The 23,799-nt window shown below is 46.0% G+C and overlaps 1 protein-coding gene across 3 annotated transcripts in view; it reads right to left on the reverse strand.

Annotated features, from left to right (window-relative positions):
- ARNT2 (aryl hydrocarbon receptor nuclear translocator 2) overlaps nucleotides 1–23,799 on the reverse strand; it is a 91,832-nt gene that overhangs the window by 56,260 nt on the left and 11,773 nt on the right. For 2 of the 3 annotated variants that reach the window (XM_066592785.1, XM_066592786.1), the window contains one exon: nucleotides 7,469–7,516. In XM_066592785.1, the coding sequence (XP_066448882.1) occupies nucleotides 7,469–7,516 (48 nt within the window). Of the gene's footprint in view, nucleotides 1–7,468; nucleotides 7,580–23,799 lie in introns of all 3 variants that reach the window. The other variant, XM_066592787.1, reaches the window with a different exon arrangement.

The following is a 23,799-nucleotide window of genomic DNA, read 5'->3' on the forward strand; positions in this document are numbered from 1 at the left end:
AAAAAAAAAATCACTGTATGTCTTGTATTTTCGTCTTGGAACGCATCGCTCATTGTTTTCAATGGACCAGTAAAACACATTGCCCGCCATGTGATGTGCAAGCGAGTGCAATGTTTCCCAATGAAAACAATAGGAAACACTTGCCAATCGTCTGACAGCCGCGGTGAAGGATCATTACTTTACTCAAGTGACAGGAGCCATTTTTGCCAGAAAAACGCCTCCCATCCGCATAAAAACGCACGTTGCCGAGCGCTCGCCCGTGTGTAGGTAGCCTCATGCATAGATTTGTTTCATGCATCATAAAAAAAGTCAGGAACTGTTACACAGATGCATTAGAAATGTGCATTACATTTTGTTATACAATGAATAAGCTCAGCTTGCATAAAACAAGAAAACCCTTTACCTTACTGGGAAGTTTTAAGTTCGGATCACGGTTCGCTCAAGGAATACATGCTCTAATTTTTCATCCTTCTGTCTCCAGTTGGCTTGTAAATTAATGCCATGGAAGGAACTATGGGCCTTGCTGGCTGAAAGCAACATCTGTGTGATCACTGCTACATTTATGAGCTGTTTATTGGAATAATGGTAATGTTTCCTACATCAAGGAGCACCCAAGACCAAATTAAAAAAAAAAAAAACAACTTTAATTCTCTTTTCCCCTTTAGTGTTGAATGAGGTGACGGAATACATAAGTTTTGGCTGTCAGCTGAAAAAACACTGGCGACTTTTAATGTGTACCATGTAGCAGTTATTTCTGTGCTCTGTGTCTTTGTAGCACAACACAGTTGCAACAATGTATAAATACGAGTGTATATTAGAAAAAGTGGTGTTGTCCATAGCAACCAGATACTTACGTTTAGTAAATGTAATTTACAAAACGACAAGGAATTTTTACTGGTTGCTATGGGCAACATCACTTTGCTTATTTGCACTGGTCTTTATACATAACCTCCAGTATTTGTAGATATGACCCACAATAAATTGCTTCTGCACAAAATAATATAACTCACCAGTTAAATAGGACACAAACAAACAATGATGATACATAAAGCAGACATTTGTTTATAAATACAATTGAGAAAATTAGTAAATAACACTCAACGTAATGATGAAACAGGGAAATCCTTATATTTCTGATACATTGTTAACTGGAATTGAAAAGTCACCAAATATATTTCATATAAGCCACTGAGTTCCCTTCCATCAAGTACTGTACATGAAAATACTCATCAGTCATTTCTTCATAACTGTTTCTTCCCTCTGTTTTAGAAAGTGACCGTCTCACCCACCATTACGGCTCCTGAGGAGGTTGTCAACTATTTTGCTCTGGTGCTGAATAGCTAATCTGTAACGCCGGTTGTCCACGGGCGATGCGGTATCCCGCGGCGAAACTCCGCTGCGGGAGCCGCCTCCAAATCTCCGCCGATCAGCCCTATCTAATAGATAGGCTGATCGCAGAGAATAGGGGAAATTCGCAGCATGCTGCGAATTGCCCGACGCGAGCGGAGAATCGCAATGATTCTCCGCTCGTGGACAGGTGCTGTCACTTTCCATAGCAATGCTATGGAAAGCGTCGGCTGGCGTGATTCGCCAGCGGTTTACCGCCGGCTAAATCACTGACGTGGACAGGGGGTCTTAGTCAATATGATAATGCAGGAGTAAGTGATACATCAATGTATAAAGGCACCTGTAGACGGACCAACTATCTTTCAGATAGTCGCTCAGAAACATTGTTGAAGTGTATAAATGACAGTCGTTTGCCTGCTTTAACCCTATGATTGCTCATAAGGTCGGTCTCACACGGACGGGTCGGATTCTGCATGTGGGAGCCCGCAGTGGAATTCGGCACTGTCCGCGTCCGGCATCCACACATACCTGTATTGCAGATGGATAAGCTGCAATGTGGATGGTCTGGACGGCTCACTGTCAGACATGTGCAGTACAGATTTTTCTTCAAATTCCTTTTCTTCACTAGGCGATGCCGTGAGTACTGGCAACCTATCTGCAATGTCAATTGTGAATGGGCCGTGGGTCGGACGGCTTCTGTTGACTTTAATGGAGTCCGCAAGAAAATAGAACATGCTGCAATTTAATCACAATCACTATCCACTCATGAAGCGGACATAGCAAATGTTCTATTTTCTGAATGCATGCGGAATACTGCGGATCATCTGTGCAGGTGCTGATCGCTGATTCCGGTTATGTGAGACCGGCCTTAGTTGTTTGCCAAGTTATCATTCATAGAGGGAATCTCCATGCAAAATTGTTCACTAGTCGCTCAAATACAAACGTCTGTGCCTTTACACCAGACAACTTTTGATCAACCAGTGACTAATTTTTGTGGTAAGCTGAAACAAAACGACTAATTGCTTGTCACCCTGGGGGTGGCCATATTTACACTGAAAGACTATCAATTGAATTCGCCCCTTTTGATTGACTATTCGGCCGACAGTCACCCCATGTTAAAGGTACCTTATAGCCATGTAGATTTATGCTTCAGGAAATAGGTGACAACCTTCTCTAGGAGTTATAATGGCTGCCATGTCTTTCAGTGAGAGCTTGTAGTTGTAGCGAAGGTAGAAAAGAGTTTTTAAAAATTGGAATAAAAGAACAACTGAATAGCTTATATATTGTATCTCCTTCCATTTTCAGTTGTTAATCCTTTCTAAGAAGACCAGTCAGCTCTCCTGACATGTCTCTGTTAGTAAATACCTGCATTCCTCATGAAATACCAATGCTGGGGCATATTGTCATATAGTGTGCTGCCGCTCTTCTGCTGCTCCTGCAACTGTATGCATAAACTGATAACCTGATGTACCATTACCCGGATTACTATTTTCTGTCAGCAGGGTGTGTCTCTAGTTTACACAGTCTGACATTTTTCAATCAGTGCTAAGACTGTGTACAGACACACCGCATTGACAAGGGGCATCTGAACAACTAGTTCTTTTTTTAAATGTCTTTATTCAATTTTGCAATTATAAAGGACAATTGTTCTCCGACATGGAATAACAATAGGGGAAGAAGAGGAGGAAGGGGTGATAGGCTAGGTCATGCCAGTAGAGGATAGGGATTGAATATCCTCATTATTGGATTGATGCAGCCATTTATGGTCTGGAATGGGATAGTGTGTGGAATATAAGGAATGATCTTTTGGGACAGTCTTTAAGATAGTGGTTGGACAAGAAATAGGACATGCAATCCACAAGAATGTGCATGGCCTGATGTGCGCTGTGCCCGAGTCCCTGGGGTACAGCTCGCGGTTATGGCCATCTGCTGCTAGCCTAAGGCCACTCTCTCACACACCGCTTTTTACCACAATAAGCGCGACGTCCCGAGTGCCACGCTAACTGCAGTACAACGCTCCCATTGATTTTAATGGGGCTTTGCAGACCTGCGCTCGAACGTGGCAACTTCTGTTGCGTAATTTTCAAGCGCTGTCTGTTCTATTTTTGTGCATTTTCGTGTTTTTTAACGCACCTCATGACCCATCACAATGATGGGGTGCATTAAAAAGCGCTGTCAAATGCTGTTAAATGCGTTCAAAAACACAGCTCGAAATCGCGGTACAAATGTGTTTTCTGAATGCATGTGTGAGAGTGGCCTTAGGCCTCATGTCCACGGGGAAAATTCGGGCTTGTGTGCATTACCCGTGCAGAATCCCACAATGGAATTCACCCGGTCCGCAGACATGAGGCCTTTAAATAAATTATACTCACCTGTCCGAACGCTGCGAGGTCTCCTCCGTCGCAGCCGGATCTTCTTTCTTCTGCACAGTGGATGCACTCGATGCGTCAGCCAACGTGCCGTACACATGCACCATCCTTTTTTAAAAATGCCCTGCATTCCTGTGGCACGGACACAGTGTCAGCTGCGGACATGCCGCGAATTCGGACAGCTTCCATAGGCTTCAATGGAAGCCTGCGGAAGCCGTCCGTGGGGAGATCCGCAGAAAGTGGAGAATGCTGCCGATGCTTTCCCGCACATGTGATCCGCACACCGAGAGAAGATGACATCCGCAGGTATTTAATTACCTGTGGGTGCCCAATGACTCCCTATGGGTGCGGATCACACGTGCGGGAGACCCGCGCTGATTTTTTAAATCTAATTTACCCGTGGTCATTGGGTCAGAAGGTGCTCCAGAATTCTTATTTCATGAGGAATGCAAGTATTCAGTAAAACAAACATGTCATATGAGCTGGCAGATTATTTTTAATGGAAGGCAATTTACATATTTCTTTTTTAAACCAGTAATTAGCGATAACTGACTTCCAAAATTGTTATGACAGTAAGATGGATGTTTAACCCTCTACTATCAGACTAAGTTTGAAAATGACTTACTTTGTAGTAGTGATAGAGATAGACAAGAGGAAGGAAATATATTTGCATGTTATAACTCAATCATCTCCCACAAACTAGAATATTTGTTTCTGTATGATCAATCACATTTCACTGAGCATAAAGAATATTTTTATTATTCATCGATGACTTGTCTTGCGTGTCAATAACAGGCAATTACTGTTTGGCTCTGAACATTAACAGCTTCATTTTGTTTGCATAATGTGCAACATGCTTTCCATTCACATTGTTTGTCTCGATGCAAGGTTGCATATGTTTGGAGGTTAGCATCTATGATGAAAGAAAAAGTAGTGTTTGTGCCTAAACTAACAAATGAGGGTTTACCACAGTATACTCCTGTGCAATGGGCTGTGTTAAAGAATGATATGTAAGTAGGAGCTTTCGGCCAGGACCGCTATCTTTTCTCCTTAGGGGGAGCACCTAGAAGGTGAGTGAGTGAGGAGACTTATAAGGCCATTCATGCTCATCTGGGTAATATGCAAATAAGGGAGATGGAACAATACCTCTGCAGCGCCACCTATTGGAAGCAAACTTCCTGCAAGTCAATGTTAGACTCTTTATACAAGGCTTGTAACAATGACAGGGAATTGAAAGCCAAGCCAGAATCTATACAGACAGCTGTTTTATAATTCCTTCAAGGTAATGGGTACTGTAATTAAGAATATATCAGTTATCCGTCTATGATATAACCCATGAAGGAATATCAAGATGATTTTCACCAGGAAAAGGAAACTTGACCTAGGCCGGTTTCAAGTGGCTGAATTATGGCAGTCTTTCAGGGTCTCTATCACAACTGTAACATATGGACCGATCAGCTCTACTGAATTAAATGTAGATGACTATGTGGTATTCCTAGTTCATGTGTAGCGACCACAATATAGATGCTATGTGAAACCAGTCTAAGGGCTTATTCCGACGTGCGTATATCGTCCGTGTTTTCACGCCCAGCCGATATACGCTGTCCCTCTCTGCAAGGAGAGGAGGCGGGCCGGGAGCAGTGCACTGAGCTAACCCCACCTCTCCCCACCCCTCGCCAGTATTTGCAGTGAGAGGGGGCGGAACTTAGCTCCGCCCCGTCCCTCCCATTGCAAATAGTGGCGCGGGGCGGAGAGGAGGCGGGAACTCAGTGCAGTGCTCCCGGCTCGGCCGGCCTCCTCCCCCTGCAGAGAGGGGCAGCGTATATCGGCTGGGCGTGAAAACACGGACGATATACACTTATCGAAATATGCCGTAATATTCAGATGAGTGTCAGGGAAGCCTTCCTTAAAAGTTTCCCCACTTTGTTTTGACAGAAACCATGACAAGCATTTTGGCAGAACATATATGGCTCCTGTATGGAGCTGTATTACGACCATCAGAATGCGGCCTATAGATTTGAAGTCATCGTAAGCCTTAGCTTACATTTTGTGCAGGCTTAAGACATTTCAAATTTATGATTCCAATACATGAAGATATTCAATAGGGGCATAAAGAGAATTACTGACAGCTGAGAGACTCCGTGCTAAAGATGAACGCTGCACCCTGAGGTGGCATTACACTTATATGAAATGTATCCACAGTAATAAATACTGCGCACCCTGCAAACGATGAGCGGGCTTCTCATCTAGGAAGGCCTCATTGGTACTGAATCCTCCTACTGTTGATCTCCCACTGTGGAAAGACCTGCAGAACATCAGCATGTTAAATGCTTTCCTGACAGTGGAATGCAGGGCCGGACATGGACACTGTAAGCAGCAGGAGATGATGACAGGCCTGGAATCCAACTCTTACAAGCAGGCCAGTAAACCCAAAACCTTCTACTGGATTTTCACAATTCATGTGAAACTAATTTGCACACATGACAGATACAGGAAGTCGCAGATAATATAAAACTTTCCAAAAAAACTAAGCTTGTGGATACATCTCACAGGGAGACGTACTACCATAGAATGAGCGTTTCCTCATCAGCTGACTGTGGACATAATTACAGGGGCCAATTATTGGGTATGAATGTTCGTTTGCCTGATTGTTGGCCTGTGCACAGGGGCATTAACTGATAGGACTCAGCTGCTGTACTGTAAGGGAGTCGTTTCATCTTTGTACATCTGTAACGGCTACTACAAACTACTTGTTTGAAATAGAAGTTTAAGACGTCCATTACTGAGAGCAGGGCAATGTAATCTAATAGCCGATAGAAATTTGTTAAATATTGCTTAACTAAGAGGTTTCTGCACTAGTATGATCTGGCACTAATAAGGCTGGGTTCACACAAGGCGGATTTGCTGTGGAAATTTCGTCTGGAATTTGGCTGTGGCCGCTAATCCCGGGATTGGGCAGCCATGTGGACGAGATTTGTCAAAAAACTTGTCCACAGGGGGCGGCGAAGCCATCACGGCAAAGCCGGCGCTGCAGTGCGGATTTCCCAGCCGCAGCATGTCAATTTTTTTTCCCGTTGCGGCTGCGCAGCTCTCTATGGCAACGCCAGCCACAACGGAAAAGCATGCGGCCAAGCTGCACCAAAACCCACAGCAAAGTGCAGCGTGTTTTGAAGCAGTGCTACCCAGTGGAAATCTTGTGGTTTTTCACGGCGGCCAAATTGCAAGATCTCCGGCGGGATTCGACCCTGTGGGAACCCAGCCTTAAAGTGAATCTCTTTATACAATTTGTGAGATGGATGATGCAATAGTAGGGCTACACTATGAATGGGCACACTTTTTTATGTCTATTTAAACCCTGTACTGCAATGTTATGAAGACACATAGGTTGAGAAGAGCTGTAAAATGCAATGTCCATCGTTCCTGATAATGGTCCCTTTGTTTTGGAAAATTAGTTCTTGTTCTGAACTTACATGATATTGGCTGAAATGTATATGAATCTGATAATTAATGGTTAATTAGTGTACAACCCCTTCAAATACATTTGTCCACTCTTCCACATAACCTCAGTCCAGAATAACACCCCTCTCAGAAATTCATACAAGGCCATAAGGATTAGCAGCAATCTCCTACCTCATCATAACTTGTATTCATACCATACCTGCAGAAAGCAGAGGAGAAACATACAAATAAATAATAAAACCATAAAATACAGAGAGATGATAAAAGGCAACAAGGATGCACTAAATGCCAACCTTGAAAATTTACTGGGTCCTTCTCCATCTTCATCATCAAACTCCATCCTACGGAAAATAAGGAGCGTGTGAGCTGGATAAAGTCAATAGAAGAAGAATACATCAGAGTGCCTATAAAGTAACAAGACTGAATCAATCTGAGAAATACTCTTTTTTTTAGGGTCTTAATAGTGCATTTTACAAGGAGCTGCCTAAACCACACAACTCCATTAATAGTGCTGGCATTATTCAGTGAAGAAGGTTTGAGAAATTAGAGGGTGCAACACAAATGCATCACAATAAGAAAATAGTGAGAGAAATCCTGCTGCAGTATGCAAGAGAACTGTATACTAAGAGAATATTTATTTCCTACGACCCTGAAACCCTAAAGCCAAAAACAGACTAGAAAAGTGAAACACATTCAAAAAAACAAATATTCAAAACTTCTCGGCACGCAAGTCAGCAGTTAGTTGAGAAGCCATTACGATGCCTTCCCATGGAGTGAACCAAGTTTTTTAGTTCTTCAGTAGGGATGAGCGAGCGTACTCGGAAAAGCACTACTCGCTCGAGTAATTTGCTTTATCCGAGTATCGCTGTGCTCGTCCCTGAAGATTCGGGTGCCGGCACGGAGCGGGGAGCTGCAGGGGAGAGCGGGGAGGAACGGAGGGGAGATCTTTCTCTCCCTCTCTCCCCTGCTCCCCGCTGCGACTCACCTGTCAGCCGCAGCGGCACCCGAATCTTCAGGGACGAGCACAGCGATACTCGGATAAAGCAAATTACTCGAGCGAGTAGTGCTTTTCCGAGTACGCTCGCTCATCTCTATTCTTCAGGCATTCTAATGTGAAACCAATATTGTATTATTGCTTCTATCAATTGTGTTTTATTCCTCATTTTTTTCTGATTAACAACTTTCTTTAATCAGCTTCATGGATTTTCAGTGGGGTTGGATCGAGGCTAATTCCAGGCCAATCTAGCAGTAGAATAGGATTAGCCCCAAACCACTTTTTGCACAAAGCAATAACATGGCACAGAGCAGAATCCTGCTGAAATATAAGTGCTTCATGGTGGCTGTATAGCAATTAGGATGCAAATCTTCTCCAACTTTTCTTCCTATTTTATGTTATTAGTACCGAATAGGGAGATTCTCATCTCGTCACTCCAGAGGATTCTGTCCTATTGTTCCTCGGTCCAATTAACATTGGTTTTACCCCAAATAGTTCTTGCACTCAACTCCATACCACATTGAGACAATTCACTTACTATAGACACAATCTCTTAATTCTTCTGTCATCGCCTGCTGTGGTTCACCTAGTCCTGCCGTCATCAGTCTGGTTTTAGAGTGACTGAGTCATCTTATACTTCTTCAAACGTTTTGAAATACCTTCTTTGGTGACATTTCCACAGTTTTTTTCTACTAATGTCATCGTAACTGTAGACGTATTTATGCAAAATTATTATTTTGCATTGCTTTTTGGGTGACTAGTCACTTTTTTCAGTTTTTTTTCCCATTTTAGCAAGTTCTAATCTACAAGCTCGCTACACAAAGCAAAACAAAAAAAAGGAATCAATTTGATAACAATTGCATAACGCAAAGACAGATGTTCTGCGATTATCTGTAATTCATGATCTTGATAGGTGAATGCTACTGCGACCTCATTGGCTTTATAAACAGTTACCATTGGTTATATCCCACTCAAGTAAAGCCAATTCATATTAACCTGAGCATGTTGTGCTTGCTTTATCTTTTTATTGAACTATAAGACGTCTTTCACACAACTGTATGTGCATTTACGCTGGCCGCATCTCGAGCAAAAAACACATGAAAAGAAAAATTTCACGCACCCTGCAAAATCGGTCACTGTTTCGGTCGCTAATGTCATATTTTTCCCAGTGCGATGTTTTTACGTCGCTAAAAATTACTCATCTGAATGAATACATTGGAATCCAGTGTCTGATGTTTTTACGTGGCTAAATAGCCATGTATATATAATCGTATGAATAAAGGATAGAATTCAGAAAACTAAACAAACTTTGCATTATATTCTACACTAAATTATTTTGCCAATGACATAACTTTATGGTATTATTACCAAAAAACAGCTCTTATGAGTCATCAAGCATTAAAAATGCACTTCCTTCCAAAAAGTTTTCCACAATTTTGGACACTAGTATATATCTGTGTAGGACCCATTATACATGTATATACATTCAGTTACTTATCCAGTTATTACCAGCTGTCTGCCCATCAAGAACCCACCATGTGCCGATGGAAGACCACGTTTCTCATTTATCCACCATAGGAATATTTGTCAATGTGTGTTGGGTTAGACTGGCTGTCCACGGGCGATTTGTCATACATGATCTGCGGCGATAAATCGCACGCGGAGCATGCATGACACATTTTCCATAGGATAACTATGGAAAGCGCAGCCCAATGTACATGGGCGGAAAAAACGCTCGGGATTTTCTGCTTGCGTCTAAAAATGGCAGCATGCCACGATTCTCCGCGATTAACCTATCATTAAAATAGGTTCATCGCGGAAATTCGCGGTGATATTAGTGCTCCATCCCGCCCGTGGAAACTAAGTCTTATGGGAATTTTATTGTATAGAAGCATAGAAAAATGTCTGCCTGATAAAAGTCACTCAAAATCATTATTTTATTCTGCTGCCTTCTGATATTTAGACACCAGGGGGCGTAATCTGTTACTAGATGCCTACATGTTGCTTATGTTTTCATATATTGTAATATACTGTTACATTATTGTATAGATGTGCTCATAACAGCCTATAAGACCAGTGTGCGGACTTTTAGTCTCTACATCCTCACAACATGACTAGTATGTGCCGCGAGGCAGAACGTTTCCCACCATCCTGGTCCAGGAAACAGGAAACAACGAGGAGATGTGAGACATGGGCTTGCTTTAAACAAACACACGCCTCTCTGCCCACTGATAACCGGATGATTCTTCATTCACACGGAAGGGAGGAGACATCTTCATTCCCAATTGAATCTTTAAAGGTAGGAGAGTGTTTGACAGCTCACATCCTTCTCGGCAACCACCAGCAAGGCGATGCTCTATTCTCTACAATCCGCAGGATGATCTTATTCAGTTCCTCCCTGCTTGTAAGATACAAAAGTGTTCTTGCTGCTGATGGGCTAATCTTGTGCTGCGCTCAGCAGCTTGCCAAAGCTTTTATACTCCAAATAAGAATGGTAGCAAAGCTTCCCACTCCGACAATAGGCGAGAAATTAAAACTATTGGAATGGCAATTCATGTAATTTCCTCATTTCTAAAGTGGTTACAAAGTATCAATTCTATGCTTCATTCTAAGATTATAGATAAAATATTCTTCCGTCTTGTTATGAGCCAATTAACAGGATGCTGACCACACAGAGCACTAGAATATATTAAGTGTGCGTTCACACGTCGCTGTTTTGCTGATGATTTTGGTCTAACCCACCAATCTCCACCAAAATCCGCAGCAAATCAAAAACCTGTGAACACACCTAAAACAGATTTTCCTGGAGAGATTTCACTTATTTCCTTTATAATATATGTTTGCGGAGCCCGTCACAGCGCCCCCCAGAGACCCCAATACTTACCTCCGGATCCGGCATCCTTCGTCCCGCATGATGCTTTGGCGCGCATGCGCAAGAGCGTGTGACGCGCCGCCCACGTCACATGACACGCCCACAGCATCACATGACACGCCCCACAGCGTCACATGACACGCCAGCCACGTCATATGACGCAGCTGGCGGTGGGCGGGCAAGCGGTTTCACGTTATCTTCCGCTGTGCTACAGCGGAAGACAGCGTGACGGACGGCTTCCATTGACTGCAATGGAAGCCGTCCGCGCGTACACCCGCGGCAAATAGAGCATGCCGCGGGGGAGGTCGGGTGATTTCACGCTGCGGAATTCCGCGATGGAATTCTGCACCGTGAGCATTGAGCCATTAGGTTCAATAGAACCTAATAGCTGCGGGCAACGCAGCGGATTTCCACCGCGTATTATGCGGCGGAAATCCATCTGTGGGAAGAAGCCCTTAGGCCTTCGGGCGGATTTGAATTGTGGAATCCGTAATCGGCACCCACGCGGGAGGTCCGCTGTTCAAATCGCTCATAAGAAAGCATGGAGTGTCCTCTGCTCCATGCACATATGCTGATTTGATTTGCGGATTCCGTGAGCAGAAAAAAAAAAAAAATCGCAGCATACACCATTTTAGTGCGGATTTCACATGGCTGGGCTCTACTGATCTCTATGTGAGTGTTCAATCTGCAATGCATCCGCAATTACATTGCAGATTTGTAGGCGAGTGCTTCTCAGGTTGCTTGCAGACCAGGCAAGGAGGTGGGGAAAGGCACCATTGGGCTTGCATTTTTTTTTTCTATGTGGATGATCCACTGTGCATCTCTATACATCCGCGCAGAAAAAACATTGAATCGGCGATCTCCGGCAAGCATTTAAAATTAATTTACGCAATGACTCGCACGTCCATGTGCATGAGCCCTAAGTCAGTTTCTGAAAACACACTGCCTAAACCATTGAGTAAAGTGGTTGCTTCTTGGTTCTTTGTGGGGTTATTTTTATTTATGGAGGTTTGCCCCCCTCCCTCTCCGAATGAGAAGTTTATGAGCATATGGTCTTGACCAGCTTGAAAAAGGACATAGGAGTCCGAAATGTTGCTATAACGAAAAACTCATCCTTTGCTCTGAACTATTACTAAATTGCACACCGTGTTTTTTTCTCTTCATGAATGAACCGTTTGTTTGAAATAAAGAAGCGTTTTTGAAGTGCATGCAAAATAAGTCTGTGGTGCAACCTATACCTTTTATAACCTTTCTAATAGCACCCCTGGGGCAGTAAGGGTTTAATAGGTTGCACGCAGCAGTTGTTAAGACTTTCCAGTACCAGGCACGGCCTTAAAATAATAACACTTGCAAACAAACATGACATGGGGCAAGAGAAGTGGGTCCAGGCAGCAGTGAAATGACATAAAAGGCACATTTATCAGGATCTATGGAACAGATTTGAGTGCTATTAACCCTTTCCAATCCACTGTCTGACATCTAAAGACATTCTGATTGAAGGCTGTACAGCTTCCGATGTCGGAAAACGTCCGGCAGGGTATTCTTACTGTATATTACTGGCCGCTCTGTTGTCAGGAGCCTCTCCAGCATGTCCCATACCGCAGTACTGGTTCTAGCCAGCAGATGGCGCCAGTGTATAATGGCAGAACTGGAAAGCCCCCTAGGAAACCCTGAATCCAGAATTGGATTGCAAAGGGTTAAAAATTTGAGTGCAGCCTCAGAAAACTTCTCTCAGACCGTGGTGCGTGGAGATATTTGTAGCACAACTTTCTGATGTTGACTACTAGGTTGATGTAGTCCTGTGAGTTGCAAGCTACTAAGTGCAATGCAATGAACTGCAGCTGTCACTCAAAAGTTTAACTCTGACAAAAAGTCTTTAAAGTGGTTGACCAGTTCATGCTGAAGAAAAAAGGGGAAGGGGGCGATGGGTCTGGCAGCAGAAACCCCTGGCAAGCAGCCGTATTTGCTAAATGAAGCTGTAGGTGGTCCTACATTTTTAGGGATATTGCCCATTCAAGCAAAAAGGTGATAATGAATTATAGTCCTGCCATGTCTGTCAAAATTTTCTTGTGCCTAAAATATTAAAAATAGTGAACATATTTTAACTGCAACAGCTTTTCAGCTATGTAAGCAGGATAAGGTCAGGGAAAGTGTTCACATTCAGACTGGCTATAAATGCTTGGCTGCAAGAAAAGATCTGGAAAATGGAAAGATAATGAAACACACAGGGGGAGATATATGAAGACCTGTGAAGCTGCTCATTGTAACCAACTAAATGATTTCTTTACTTTTCTACCCTGCGCTGGAAAGAGTTGGAATCAGATTAGACACAGCAGGACACTGCTCCAGTTTTCCATCACACTAGTTTTTTTATATCACACTATATATTAGAAACATGCTTTACGTTTCTAGATTATAAAATGATTAAATCCTATTTACAGAAAATTACCAGACCCTTTAATAGGGCTCATCCTAACCATATATAGTCCAATGTGATGAGCAAGGAGGAAGAAAGAGGCTGGGGGCTCCCGCTCGATAGCATAACACTGCCATCTGCTGGTGATATCCTGCACAACTAGAGAAATTTCATTGTGCGTGCGTATAATACTCTACATGCAACTATGTTGAGCATCACATATTGGGAAGTCTGGAATATTGATGTCTAGTCAGATGGGTTCATAACAAGCTGTAAGAACAAAAAATGCTAATTTCGAAATTGCATGTGATATGTATAAGGCTCTGTTCATACTTGTGATACGGTTTCATACTCAATGAGGACCTGTCACGTTTTGTGATGCGTGGAAGGCACAGCATACCTCCACGGCCAATTGCTTGCTGCTTTAGTCTTCTTCTAATACATCCAATGATTGCCGGAACTTGCTCTTGTTACTGATAGAACTCAAAACTTGTCAACTGTCATGTGGGCGGTCTCCAATACTCAGTGTCAATGGCTGATAGAACATTTGATTGACAATGGTGGGCGAGAAAACCACCCACATGACAATTGAATAGCATCATGCTCTGAAAGTAACAGAGTGACTGCAGGCAAACCATGGAGGGGGGCAGGGGAATGGAAGAAACATTAAAATAATGGAGGAATCAGTGAGCAGCCAGCTGCAAAGCTACACAGCTCATACCATTTGTCAGAAGACATGACGTGCTCTTTAAAGGCTATGAACAACTTATAGGGACGTTATTTTTCACTTATATGCGTGTATTGCGTGTATTTTCAACTGACTTAATTAAAATTTTGCACCGTTTGTCTTCTGCAGCTTTTACATATCATTGCATATAAAAATTGCAGACGGTCTTGACTAGAGTCATCACCGAGGATGGACTGACTGCTCTCTTCTCTTCTAAAGGCCAATTTGCATGCAAAGATAATCTTTCAAATGATTGAAAGTTTTAGCATAAAGTGTTAATGGACACTAATGTCTATTGACACTTTATCATCTTCATTTGCATGTAAATGGGCCCCCAGGTGCTGTTTGCAGAGCCCAGCATGTGACTAATCACACACCCTGCTGTGCAAACAGCTGCATTGTTCTCATTGGGGCTGCCAGCAGAATACAATGTAATCTACAGCCTCCCAGTGTAGGCAGGTGAGAGCAGACAGCTCCATTGGTATTACAGAACTATTACTATTTCAATAGTAAGGATACTTCATCAATAGTTCAAAGCTGAACAACCCTTTTAAAATGTGTGTTAAATAGAGATGAGCGAACACCAAAATGTTCGGGTGTTCGTTATTCGTAACGAACTTCCCGTGATGCTCGAGGGTTCGTTTCGAACAACGAACCCCATTGAAGTCAATGGGCGACCAGAACATTTTTGTATTTCGCCGATGCTCGCTAAGGTTTTCATGTGTGAAAATCTGGGCAATTCAGGAAAGTGATGGGAATGACACAGTGACGGATAGGGCAGGCGAGGGGCTACATGTTGGGCTGCATCTCAAGTTCCCAGGTCCCACTATTAAGCCACAATACCGGCAAGAGTGGGCCCCCCCCCCTCCCAACAACTTTTACTTCTGAAAAGCCCTCATTAGCATGGCATACCTTTGCTAAGCACCACACTACCTCCAACAAAGCACAATCACTGCCTGCATGACACTCCACTGACACTTCTCCTGGGTTACATGCTGCCCAAACGGCCCCCCTCCCCCCCACAGCGCACACCAAAGTGTCCCTGCGCAGCCTTCAGCTGCCCTCATGCCACACCACGCTCATGTCTATTTAGAATTGCGTCTGCCATGACGAGGGACCGCAGGCACACACTGCAGAGGTTGGCACGGCTAGGCAGCGACCCTCTTTAAAAGTGGCGGAGCGATAGCCCACAATGCTGTACAGAAGCAATGATAAATAGAATCCTGTGCCACCGCCATCAGGAGCTGCACACGTGGGCATAGCAATGGGGAACCTATGTGCCACACACTATTCATTCTGTCAAGGTGTCTGCATGCCCCAGTCAGACCGGGCTTTTTAATTCATAGACACAGGCAGGTACAACTCCCTATTGTGAAGTCCCTGTCGACCCACAGCATGGGTGGCTCCCTGGAACCCACCGGCGGTACACAGAAATATCCCATTGCATTGCCCAACACAGCTGAGGTAGTAATGTCGTGCTTAATGCAGGTGGGCTTCGGCCCACACTGCATGCCCCAGTCTGACTGGGGTTCTTTATAAGTGTACAGATGTAGTAAAAACTCCGTGTGCACCTACAGCATGGGTGGGTGCCAGGAAGCCACCGGCGGTACATAGAAATATCCCATTGCATTGCCCAACACAGCTGAGGTAGTAATGTTGTGCTTAACCCTTTCCAATCCAATTTGTATATGGTTTTCCTAGGGGGCTTACTCTTTTTCTGCTGTTATACAACGGCGCTATATGCTGGCTAAAGCCAGTACTGCATGAGCTGACACGTAGGATAGGCTCCGACAGCAGAGAGGCTGGCAATATACAGTAAGAGAACCCCGACGGACGTCTACCAACAACGGAGCTGTACAGCCTTAAACCCTAATGTCTTCACAGGTCACACAGTGGACTGGAAAGGGTTAATGCAGGTGGGTTTCGGCCCACACTGCATGCCCCAGTCAGACTGGGGTTCTTTACAAGTGGACACATGTAGGTTTAACTCCCTGTGGACCCACTGCCTGGGTGGGTGCCAGGAAGCCACCGGCGGTACATAGAAATATCCCATTGCATTGCCCAACACAGCTGAGGTAGTAATGTCGTGCGTAATACAGGTGGGCTTCGGCCCACACTGCATGCCCCAGTCAGACGGGTTTTTTAGAAGTGTACAGAAGTATTAAAAACTCAGTGTGCACCTACAGCATGGGTGGCTCCCTGGAACCCACCGGCGGTACACAAAAATATCCCATTGCATTGCCCAACACAGCTGAGGTAACGTCAGCTGTAATGCAGGTGGGCTAAAAATTAATTTGATTACACTGTAGGCGAGGGCCCACAAAAATTGCTGTATCAACAGTACTAATGTACATCCCAAAAATTGGCCATGGCCAGCCAAGAGGGCAGGTGAAACCCATTAATCGCTTTGGTTAATGTGGCTTAAGTGGTAACTAGGCCTGGAGGCAGCCCAGTGTAACGAAAAATTGGTTCAAGTTAAAGTTCCAATGCTTTTAAGCGCATTGAAACTTATAAAAATTGTTCAGAAAAATTATTTGAGTGAGCCTTGTGGCCCTAAGAAAAATTGCCCGTTCAGCGTGATTACGTGAGGTTTCACGAGGAGGAACAGGAGGAGGAGGAGGAGGAATATTAGACACAGATTGATGAAGCACAAATGTCCCCGTTTTGGATGGTGAGAGAGAACGTAGCTTCCATCCGCGGGTGCAGCCTACGTATTGCTTACGTATCGCTGCTGTCCGCTGGTGGAGAACAGAAGTCTGGCGAAATCCAGCCTTTGTTCATCTTGATGAGTGTTAGCCTGTCGGCACTGTCGGTTGACAAGCGGCTACGCTTATCGGTGATGATTCCCCCAGCCGCACTAAACACCCTCTCCGACAACACGCTAGCCGCAGGACAAGCAAGCACCTCAAGGGCATACAGGGCTAGTTCAGGCCACGTGTCCAGCTTCGACACCCAGTAGTTGTAGGGGGCAGAGGCGTCACCAAGGATGGTCGTGCGATCCGCTACGTACTCCCTCACCATCCTTTTGCAGTGCTCCCGCCGACTCAGCCGTGACTGGGGAGCGGTGACACAGTCTTGGTGGGGAGCCATAAAGCTGGCCAGGCCCTTAAAGACTGTTGCACTGCCTGGGATGTACATGCTGCTCGATCTACGCACATCCCCTGCAACATGGCCCTCGGAACTGCGCCTTCTGCCACTAGCGCTGTCGGCTGGGAATTTTACCATCAGCTTGTCCGCAAGGGTCCTGTGGTATAGCAACACTCTCGAACCCCTTTCCTCTTCGGGAATCAGAGTGGGCAGGTTCTCCTTATACCGTGGATCGAGCAGTGTGTACACCCAGTAATCCGTAGTGGCCAGAATGCGTGCAACGCGAGGGTCACGAGAAAGGCATCCTAACATGAAGTCAGCCATGTGTGCCAGGGTACCTGTACGCAACACATGGCTGTCTTCACTAGGAAGATCACTTTCAGGATCCTCCTCCTCCTCCTCAGGCCATACACGCTGAAAGGATGACAGGCAATCAGCCGGTGTACCGTCAGCAGCGGGCCAAGCTGTCTCTTCCCCCTCCTCCTCATCCTCCTCATGCTCCTCCTCCTCCTCCTGTACGCGCTGAGAAATAGACAGGAGGGTGCCCTGACTATCCAGCGGCATACTGTCTTCCCCCGCCCCCGTTTCCGAGCGCAAAGCAGCTGCCTTTATGGTTTGCAGGGAATTTCTCAAGATGCATAGCAGAGGAATGGTGACGCTAATGATTGTAGCATCGCCGCTCACCACCTGGGTAGACTCCTCAAAATTACCAAGGACATGGCAGATGTCTGCCAACCAGGCCCACTCTTCTGAAAGGAATTGAGGAGGCTGACTCCCACTGCGCCGCCCATGTTGGAGTTGGTATTCGACTATAGCTCTACGCTGTTCATAGAGCCTGGCCAACATGTGGAGCGTAGAGTTCCACCGTGTGGGCACGTCGCACAGCAGTCGGTGCACTGGCAGCTTAAAGTGATGTTGCAGGGTGCGCAGGGTGGCAGCGTCCGTGTGGGACTTGCGGAAATGTGCGCAGAGCCGGCGCGCCTTTACGAGCAGGTCTGACAAGCGTGGGTAGCTTTTCAGAAACCGCTGAACCACCAAATTAAAGACGTGGGCCAGGCATGGCACGTGCGTGAGGCTGCCGAGCTGCAGAGCCGCCACCAGGTTACGGCCGTTGTCACACACGACCATGCCCGGTTGGAGGCTCAGCGGCGCAAGCCAGCGGTCGGTCTGCTGTGTCAGACCCTGCAGCAGTTCGTGGGCCGTGTGCCTCTTATCGCCTAAGCTGAGTAGTTTCAGCACGGCCTGCTGACGCTTGCCCACCGCTGTGCTGCCACACCGCGCGACACCGACTGCTGGCGACATGCTGCTGCTAACACATCTTGATTGTGAGACAGAGGAGGAGGAGGAGGAGGAGGGTGCTTTAGTGGAGGAAGCATACACCTCCGCAGATACCACCACCGAGCTGGGGCCCGCAATTCTGGGGGTGGGTAGGACGTGAGCGGTCCCAGGCTCTGACTCTGTCCCAGCCTCCACTAAATTCACCCAATGTGCCGTCAGGGAGATGTAGTGGCCCTGCCCGCCTGTGCTTGTCCACGTGTCCGTAGTTAAGTGGACCGTGGCAGTAACCGCGTTGGTGAGGGCGCGCACAATGTTGCGGGAGACGTGGTCGTGCAGGGCTGGGACGGCACATCGGGAAAAGTAGTGGCGACTGGGAACTGAGTAGCGCGGGGCCGCCGCCTCCATGATACTTTTGAAGGACTCCGTTTCCACAACCCTATACGGCAGCATCTCAAGGCTGATGAATTTTGCGATGCGGACGGTTAACGTTTGAGCGTGCGGGTGCGTGGCGGCGTACTTGCGCTTGCGCTCGAACACTTGCGCAAGCGACGGCTGAACGGTGCGCTGAACTACACTGCTGGATGGGGCCGAGGACAGCGGAGATGAGGGTGTGGGTGCAGGCCATGAGGCGGTAGTGCCTGTGTCCTGAGAGGGGGGTTGCATCTCAGTGGCAGGTTGGGGCACAGGGGGAGAGGCAGGGGTGCAAACCGGAGGCGGTGAACGGCCTTTGTCCCACCTTGCGGGGTGCTTGGCCATCATATGTCTGCGCATGGTGGTGGTGGTGAGGCTGTTGGTGTTGGCTCCCCGGCTGAGCTTTGCGCGACAAAGGTTGCACACCACTGTTCGTCGGTCGTCAGGCGTCTCTGTGAAAAACTGCCAGACCTTAGAGCACCTCGGCCTCCGCAGGGTGGCATGGCGCGAGGGGGCGCTTTGGGAAACACTTGGTGGATTATTCGGTCTGGCCCTGCCTCTACCCCTGGCCACTGCACTGCCTCTTGCAACCTGCCCTGCTGATGCCCTTGACTCCCCCTCTGAAGACCTGTCCTCCTGAGTAAGCGTTGCACACCAGGTGGGGTCAGTCACCTCATCGTCCTGCTGCTCTTCCTCCGAATCCTCTGTGCGCTGCTCCCTGGGACTTACTGCCCTTACTACTACCTCACTGCAAGACAACTGTGTCTGATCGTCATCGTCCTCCTCACCCACAGAAAGTTGTTGAGACAGTTGGCGGAAGTCCCCAGCCTCTTCCCCCGGACCCCGGGAACTTTCGAATGGTTGGGCATCAGTGACGATAAACTCCTCTGGTGGGAGAGGAACCGCTGCTGCCCAATCTAAGCAGGGGCCCGAGAACAGTTCCTGGGAGTGTTCCCGCTCCTGAGCAGGTGTCATTGTAGTGGAGTGAGGAGGCTGGGAGGAAGGAGGAGCAGCAGACAGAGGATTCGGATTGGCAGCAGTGGACGGCGCAGAACTGCGGGTAGACGATAGGTTGCTCGAAGCACTTTCTGCCATCCAGGACAGGACCTGCTCACACTGCTCATTTTCTAATAACCGTCTCCCACGTGGACCCATTAATTGGGCGATGAATGTGGGGACGCCAGAAACGTGCCTCTCTCCTAATCGCGCAGCAGACAGCTGCGACACACCTGGATCAGGAGCTTGGCCTGTGCCCACACCCTCACTTGGCCCTCCGCGTCCTCGGCCACGTCCACGTCCACGTCCTCTAGGCTTACCCCTACCCCTCAGCATGCTGTATTACCAGTGATTAGATTTCCCAGGCAGGAAATAAATTGGCGCAAGACTGCAGGCCAAATATAATTTTTGCCCTTTTTGGAAAACGAAAGGCCCCACTGCCTCTAGTGAATGAATTATCTAAGTTTAATAACTGTGCTGTGTCCCTGCTTATGTGTCACAGAACGTGAGGGTAGCAGAGTTATTATAACTCTTGGAGAGCAGGTATTTTTTTTCCCAATTAAGGAAAGCAAATGGCGAAGCCAGCAGTAAAGCGTAGCTGGCTGCGTATGATTTAGCAATGTTTTTCACACAGCTCACACGTGTCCACCGCCCGTAAGGACGGACAGAGGCTGGACAAATAGATTTGTTTTCAGTTTTTTCCCACCAACAGGCAGCACTGCGTATATTCTATGAACCTGAGAAGTTTAATAACTGTGCTGTGTCCCTGCTTATGTGTCACAGAACGTGAGGGTAGCAGAGTTATTATAACTCTTGGAGAGCAGGTATTTTTTTTCCCAATTAAGGAAAGCAAATGGCGAACCCAGCAGTAAAGCGTAGCTGGCTGCGTATGATTTAGCAATGTTTTTCACGCAGCTCAAACGTCTCCACAGGCGTAAGGACGGATACAGGCTGGACAAATAGATTTCTTTTCAGTTTTTTCCCACCAACAGGCAGCACTGCGTATATTCAATGAACCTGAGAAGTTTAATAACTGTGCTGTGTCCCTGCTTATGTGTCACAGAACGTGAGGGTAGCAGAGTTATTATAACTCTTGGAGAGCAGGTATTTTTTTTCCCAATTAAGGAAAGCAAATGGCGAACCTAGCAGTAAAGCGTAGCTGGCTGCGTATGATTTAGCAATGTTTTTCACGCAGCTCACACGTCTCCACAGGCGTAAGGACGGACACAGGCTGGACAAATAGATTTGTTTTCAGTTTTTTCCCACCAACAGGCAGCACTGCGTATATTCAATGAACCTGCGAAGTTTAATAACTGCGCTGTGTCCCTGCTTATGTGTCACAGAACGTGAGGGTAGCAGAGTTATTATAACTCTTGGAGAGCAGGTATTTTTTTTCCCAATTAAGGAAAGCAAATGGCGAACCCAGCAGTAAAGCGTAGCTGGCTGCGTATGATTTAGCAATGTTTTTCACGCAGCTCACACGTGTCCACCGCCCGTAAGGACGGACAGAGGCTGGACAAATAGATTTGTTTTCAGTTTTTTCCCACCAACAGGCAGCACTGCGTATATTCTATGAATAATAACGGTGTTGTGGCCCTGCCTATACAATTCTTTCCCTGCAGTATCAATGGAGGGTGCAATGCTCTGCAGAGGCGATTTTGAGAAGCCCAAAAAAAATGCAGCACAGCCAACAGCAGCCTGGACAGTACTGCACACGGATAAATATGGCCCTAGAAAGGACCGTTGAGGTTCTTGAAGGCTACACTCACTCCTAACACTCTCCCTGCCTATGCAGCACTTCTGTCCCTAATGCCAGGTGCAACGGTCTGCAGAGGCGATTTTGAGAAAAAAAAAATCCCACTGCTAACAGCAGCCAACACACAGCTATCAGTGGCCCTAATAAGGACCTTTGGGGGGTCTTGAAGCCTACACTAACTACCAATTCTTTCCCTACAGCAGCTCCGGTATAAACAGCACTGTCCCTCATCTAACTCACACCGCATCTGAGGCGAACCGCGGGAGGGGCCGACTTTTATATTAGGCGAACACCTGATCTCGCCAGCCACTCACAGCAGGGGGGTGGTATAGGGCTTAAACGTTGCAGGGGGAAGTTGTAATGCCTTCCCTGTCTTTCAATTGGCCAGAAAAGCGCGCTAACGTCTCAGGGAAGGAAGTGAAAGTAACCAGAACACCGCATGGTGTTCGTCACGAATAACGAACATCCCGAACACCCTAATATTCGCACGAATATCAAGCTCGGACGAACGCGTTCGCTCATCTCTAGTGTTAAACAATGCAATATAAGTAAAAGTCAACACACCAAACAAAAATATAATACAGTGTTTCCCCCCCAAAATACAACCTACCCAGAAAATAAGCCCTACCCTGACCTTTCAGGATTTTCAAGGGGTCTTGAAATATAAGCCCTACCCCCAAAATTAAGCCCTAGCCTGATAATAAAAAAGCAATACATTACCTAGTAAGCTCCAGGAAGCAATGCCTCCAATTGGTTCTCGAGTGCTGCTCAGCCAATCAATGCAGCTCTCGATGAACCAATCACAGCCATCACATTGGTGGCTGAGAACTGCAAGAAGCGCGCCGGAGCTCTGGAGACAAGAGGAAGGGACCCGGACCAAGCCTGGTAGGTAAGTATAATAAGACATACCTTGAAAATAAGACCTAGTGCCTCTTTTGGAGCAAAAATGTATATAAGACAGGGTCTTATTTTTGGGAAACACAGTATTATTAAATTCCATCCCCCTTATTTCAATAATACTAGGGACAGGGTTGTAGTAACTTCTAATTGACATTAGTTGCATGTTGCTGCCCTCTGGTGGCAGGATCCCTAAATTGCACAAAGCATAAAGTATACACTGAATGATCACTGCATTACGAACAAAAACTTAGTAATGGGCTGGCCCACCTTACTAGGCGATCACAGCTTTCAGGATAGATCACATAAGTTGGCAAACATCCTCCATACGACCCATGTCTGCTGCGGAAGCTCTATCCGTTGGTGCACATTTTGCAGTTTTTAATTAGTACCATTTTGGGGTACAAGCGGCTTGTTGATCATTTTTTGCTTTCTTAGAGAGGCAGATTTACAAGAAACGGCAAATTTGTGCATTTTTTTTTACAGAACTTGTTTTTAAAACACAAACCACGTGGGATAAATTAACTGATTGTTCCATAATTCGGTTCCTTACGAACGCAGCAGTGCCAATTATGTGTATGTTATTTATTTTTCTGTGTTCAGGGTTACTTTTCTATTCTGGTCTACCAGGTATGTAGCATACTGGGCATCCATACCTGGCTGGGCTCTACATTATGGGATTTCTCAAGGTTATATTTCCATAAGCAACTTCACTTAAATTCTCCTAAATTTCACTTTTTTACAGGCAAACAGATTTAATCCTAGCAGCAGTGTTAGAGACCAAGGGACAGAGTGCCTCTACCTTTGTAGTAATGAGCTGCGGCGCTGGTGAGAGGGGCGCCTGTGGTGCTGATATCCTGGGTGGCATAGGGGTTATCACGGCAGCTGGAACTCAATGAAGGCTGAAAGATCTCCTCTACCGCATGCCAAGTACACTGATCCGTCAGAAACATGCACTGCAGTTACTGAGCATCTGAGGTAGCGCCATAATGTTGCTGGGGCGAGACCATCAGTCTCTGGAGGCGCGAGGACTTATATCTTTACTAGAGTGTCAAGTTTTAATTTGTAATTCTGCTAAAAAATAAATAAATAAAGAGCCCCTCAAAGAGCAAATTAATCAAATAAATTTTTATTTAATCACCCGGCCCTTTAGGGTAATAATGCTTATTTTATCATTTTCTCACTTAACC

The sequence above is a fragment of the Eleutherodactylus coqui genome, chromosome 2, assembly GCF_035609145.1.
Source record: "Eleutherodactylus coqui strain aEleCoq1 chromosome 2, aEleCoq1.hap1, whole genome shotgun sequence".
NCBI classification, from domain to species: Eukaryota; Metazoa; Chordata; class Amphibia; order Anura; family Eleutherodactylidae; genus Eleutherodactylus; species Eleutherodactylus coqui.